Consider the following 5,000-nt stretch of genomic DNA (forward strand, 5'->3'; position numbering starts at 1 on the left):
TCTGAGTCTAACTCTGTCTCGCTGATCTGAGTCTATCTGAGTCTAACTCTGTCTCGCTGATCTGAGTCTATCTGAGTCTAACTCTGTCTCGCTGATCTGAGTCTATCTGAGTCTAACTCTGCCTCGCTGATCTGGGTCTAACTCTGCCTCGCTGATCTGGGTCTAACTCTGCCTATGCTGATCTGAGTCTAACTCTGCTCACGCTGATCTGAGTCTAACTCTGCCTACGCTAATGAGTCTAACTCTGCTTACGCTAATCTGAGTCTAACTCTGCCTCGCTGATCTGAGTCTAACTCTGCCTCACGCTGATCTGAGTCTAACTCTGCCTCGCTGATCTGAGTCTAACTCTGCCCACGCTGATCTGAGTCTAACTCTGCCACGCTAATCTGAGTCTAACTCTGCCTCGCTGATCTGAGTCTAACTCTGCCTCGCTAATCTGAGTCTAACTCTGCCTCGCTGAACTGAGTCTAACTCTGCCTCACGCTGATCTGAGTCTAACTCTGCCTCGCTGATCTGAGTCTAACTCTGCCTCGCTGATCTGAGTCTAACTCTGCTTACGCTAATCTGAGTCTAACTCTGCCTCACGCTGATCTGAGTCTAACTGAGTCTAACTCTGCCACGCTGATCTGAGTCTAACTCTGCCTCACGCTGATCTGAGTCTAACTCTGCCTCGCTGATCTGAGTCTAACTCTGCCTCGCTGATCTGAGTCTAACTGAGTCTAACTCTGCCTACGCTGATCTGAGTCTAACTGAGTCTAACTCTGCCTACTCTGATCTGAGTCTAACTCTGCCTACGCTAATCTGAGTCTAACTCTGCCTACTCTGATCTGAGTCTTACTGAATCTAACTCTGCCTACGCTGATCTGAGTCTAACTCTGCCTACGCTGATCTGAGTCTAACTCTGCCTACGCTGATCTGAGTCTAACTCTGCCTCGCTAATCTGAGTCTAACTCTGCCTCACGCTGATCTGAGTCTAACTCTGCCTACGCTGATCTGAGTCTAACTCTGCCTACGCTGATCTGAGTCTAACTCTGCCTACGCTGATCTGAGTCTAACTCTGCCTACGCTGATCTGAGTCTAACACTGTTTATGATAATCTGAGTCTAACACTGTTTATGATAATCAGAGTCTAACACTGTTTATGCTAACCTGTACCTCACAGTGTTGTTAACACTGTATTGTTTTAATCCCTGTTTGTGTATTTATGGTCGTGGCCTCGGCATGGAGCAGAGCGTGTTTGATAAACGCATGTTTAGGACATGAACAGTTTTGGGTCATGGACACTGCTGATGGAGAGCTTTTTACAAGAGGATGTTGTAGATAAATTTTAAACTCTGGAGTAGTTTAATGCCCTCAGGGGTGAACAGAGACTTTCAATCAAATGACAAACTAAAAGATCACAGGAATGTGGGGGAGGAGTGTTTAACAGTATTCCAGTCGTTCCGGTCGTCCTATTCCAGATGATATATATATATATATATATATATATATAGATAGATAGATAGATAGATAGATAGATAGATAGATAGATAGATATTAGGGTTGTGCATCTCCATAACGGAGGCCAATGCGATTCACATCTTAATGCAGAACCAACTATACGATACAGTTACTAAATACTAAACGAGAAATCAATTTACATCGAAAATATTAATCATAAATTATTGGGCACTTTTTAAATAATAGTAAAAGTAAAGTGCATCTACAGAACTCATAATTACAGTAGTTACTGTAGTTTTTTTACAGATGTAAATGTTTTAAAAAATGATGCATTGCGAAGCAAATTAATTTACATCCAATCAGAGCTCTTCACTTTAAACAGTCACATTCCCCATGTCCTCACTAAGACACGCCCACATGTGAGACAGTGTCACAGTGTACATTTACATAATTATATTATATTAGACAACCACATCTTATGAAGGTGTGTGTGTGTGTGTGTGTGTACCTGTGTGTGTACCTGTGTGTGTGTGTGTGTGTGTGTGTGTGTGTGTGTGCGTGCGTGCGTGCGTGCGTGTGTGTGTGGGGGTGTAGGCACCGGGGACACGGTGGCAGTGATGATTACAGAGTCATTGGGCAAAGACCTGCTGTCTTTCGTGGAGAAAAACGAGACTGTGTGGGTTTCAGTCTCAGTCGGTTCTCGAGGTCCAGTGAAGAACCTGAATCGCGGCTCACTGGTGTTCGTCTCTATCTCCTTCATCGTCCTGATGATCATCTCCTCCGCCTGGCTCATCTTCTACTTCATCCAGAAGATTAGAGATACAAACGCACGAGATCGGAGTCAGGTAACACACACACACACACACACACACACACACACACACACACACACACACACACACACACACACACACACACACACACACACACACAAATAGTTTTTAGGATATACTACACAATTAAAAATAATAAAAGATTTCTTAATTCATTGTTTTATTTAATTGTTTTGTTTTTGCTGTTGAACGTAGCGACGGCTTGGAGACGCTGCGAAGAAAGCCATCAGTAAATTGACGACTCGGACAGTGAAGCGAGGTGACAAGGTGAGGAACTGTTTACTGACATCACCACCACTGTTTCCACATTTTTATATGAATCGTTTCTATAGTAACGACTTATACACACAGACATGTGCAGCACACGCTCCACTGATAACGAAAAAAAGTAAAAATGCTGTATGGAGATTTCTGTTACATGGAAGGAAGGAGTCTCCAGTGTCAGCACTTTATAACAAGTCAAGTTTATTTCTATAGCGCTTTCACAGTAGACATTGTTTTAAAGCAGGAAGAACAAGGAGGGCAAGGAAAAACTCTGTTAGATGTTATGAGGAAGAAACCTTGAGAGGAACCAGACTCAAAAGCAGAACCTCATCCTCATTTGGGTGACATCAAGAGTGTGATTATAGTCTTTAAACACTACAGAACACTGGAGAGTGAGAACTAACATGAGCACTGGAGTGTATGATTATGACTGATGATCTTTCTACAGTCTTATACAGTCAGTTGACGTTGTAGAACCAGGAGCTACTGAGCAACTCATAAAATAGCTCAACATCTGAGATCATCACAGATCCAACACCAGCTTCTCCATGCCAGAGCCTTTAAACACTCCAGGAGGTCCAGTGTCCAAACTCCACATGAGGTGGGATCTAATTGGCACTGGTACGTCTCTAGATGGTTCGGGATGTTTGAAGGCATCTACTTCTTTAAAGGTCCATAATCTTCATTAGGTGGGACGTGACTGGAGCTGGAGCAACCTCAGGAAGCCTCGGATGGGGAAAGAAAGAGAAGCAGTGGAGAGGAATTAGCGTAGCTGCTGTTCATGATATTAACAGCACAAGTTGATAATGTGATGTGATCAGATGTTCTGGAGCACAAGGTTATGATGTGATGTGTGTTATGTGTAGAACTCGCTAAAAACATACGTCTTTAATCTGCACTTAAACTGGGAGAGTGTGTCTGAGCCCCGAACACTGTCAGGAAGACTATTCCAGAGTTTAGGAGCTAAATGTGAGAATGTTCTACCACCTTTAGTGGACTTTGCTATTCTAGGAACTACTAGAAGTCCAGAGTTTTGAGATCTCAGGGAGCGTGACGGATTGTAGCGTGTTAGATGACTGGAGATACATGGAGATAAAACATTTAGTGTTTCATAAGTGAGAAGCAGTAGTTTGTAGTGGATTTGAAGCTTAACAGGAAGCCAGTGTAGGGACGAGAAGATTGGGGTTATATGGTGATATTTTCTCGACCTTGTGAGAACTCTGACTGCTGAATTCTGAACTGTAAAAGTCAGAGGTAAAGCTGTGACTTAACAAGTTCGAAAAGAAAAAACCCTGAGCACAAAAGAAATATGAAGCAGTGAAATTATAACTAAAGTATCAGTTCATAAATGATGGTCTGAAGAGCATTAAAGCACCAGTAGATCTCTTCTGGTCAAATGTCCGAGTGGGTTTAAAGTCAAGAGCCTCTGTGAAGTGGTTCTCATAGAGGCAGGTTTAGTTTCAACTCAAGTGCTCAGGAGAGGATGAATGGGAGAGAGAGATGAGATGAGATGAGATGAGATGAGATGATCAGATTCTGCTCAAGGTCATTACTCTACAGCCATGAATAAAACATCAGCAGCCTTGGAGGAGGAATGAACGAAACTGAATCCCTCCATCTGGGAAAGAAAAAGATAGGGATAGAGAGCTAGATAAAGGGAGAAAGAGAGAGCGAGAGATTTACAGCTGACTGTAAGGTTATGATACAGACAGACATAAACACTGTGAATATGCTTTAATGTTTAATGTATAATGTCACTGTAAGTATTTACACTCCTTTATTTTATTATTTAGTCTTAAAAGACATGAAATGTTAACAAGAGTTAAAGAAATAAAAGCTTGTGCAAAAAATACATCAAATGAAAATGTATCCCTTCAAATAGTTAGGACTATTATTAACAGTACAACTAGAGTCAGGAACAGTGTGCAACCATGGTGACCAGCTGTACCTACCACCGAACTGATGAGAAGCTGTACATCATGTACCTAAATACATTTTTATTATTCATTTATCAGCATATGTTTTCATAAAGAACCTACATTTAGAAGTTCTCAAAACCGTATAGGGATTTAGAGAAACACCCACAATGCAATATATCATTCAAGGCACGCCCATATTTCCTTATATAAGACTAAAGACACACCCATTCATTAATATTCATAATAAGATGTGAGAAGAAACATTCTGTCTGTGTGTACACATGTTTCTGTACATTTATTCAAAGAAATGTATATACTTTTTTATTCTTTCTCTCACACACACACACACACACACACACACACACACACACACACACACACACACACACACGGTCGATGGTGGTGAAATGCTGAGCGAGAAACACCATTAGAAACCCAACACGTCTCTACACAGTCACCTTGGTCAGAGAGAAAACACAGGACACGAGCGAGTGATGCAAATAGCATCCTGAAAAGAGGAGCTTCCTGGAAAAAGAGAGAAAAA

The 5,000-nt window shown here is 41.8% G+C and overlaps 1 protein-coding gene across 2 annotated transcripts in view; it reads left to right on the forward strand.

The window, feature by feature from the left end:
• rnf130 (ring finger protein 130) overlaps nucleotides 1-5,000 on the forward strand; it is a 32,540-nt gene that overhangs the window by 14,206 nt on the left and 13,334 nt on the right. For both annotated transcript variants that reach the window (XM_046849641.1, XM_046849640.1), the window contains exons 3-4: nucleotides 2,035-2,285; nucleotides 2,469-2,540. In XM_046849641.1, the coding sequence (XP_046705597.1) occupies nucleotides 2,035-2,285; nucleotides 2,469-2,540 (323 nt within the window). The remainder of the gene's footprint in view (nucleotides 1-2,034; nucleotides 2,286-2,468; nucleotides 2,541-5,000) is intronic.

Source organism: Silurus meridionalis, chromosome 5, assembly GCF_014805685.1.
Source record: "Silurus meridionalis isolate SWU-2019-XX chromosome 5, ASM1480568v1, whole genome shotgun sequence".
NCBI lineage: Eukaryota > Metazoa > Chordata > Actinopteri > Siluriformes > Siluridae > Silurus > Silurus meridionalis.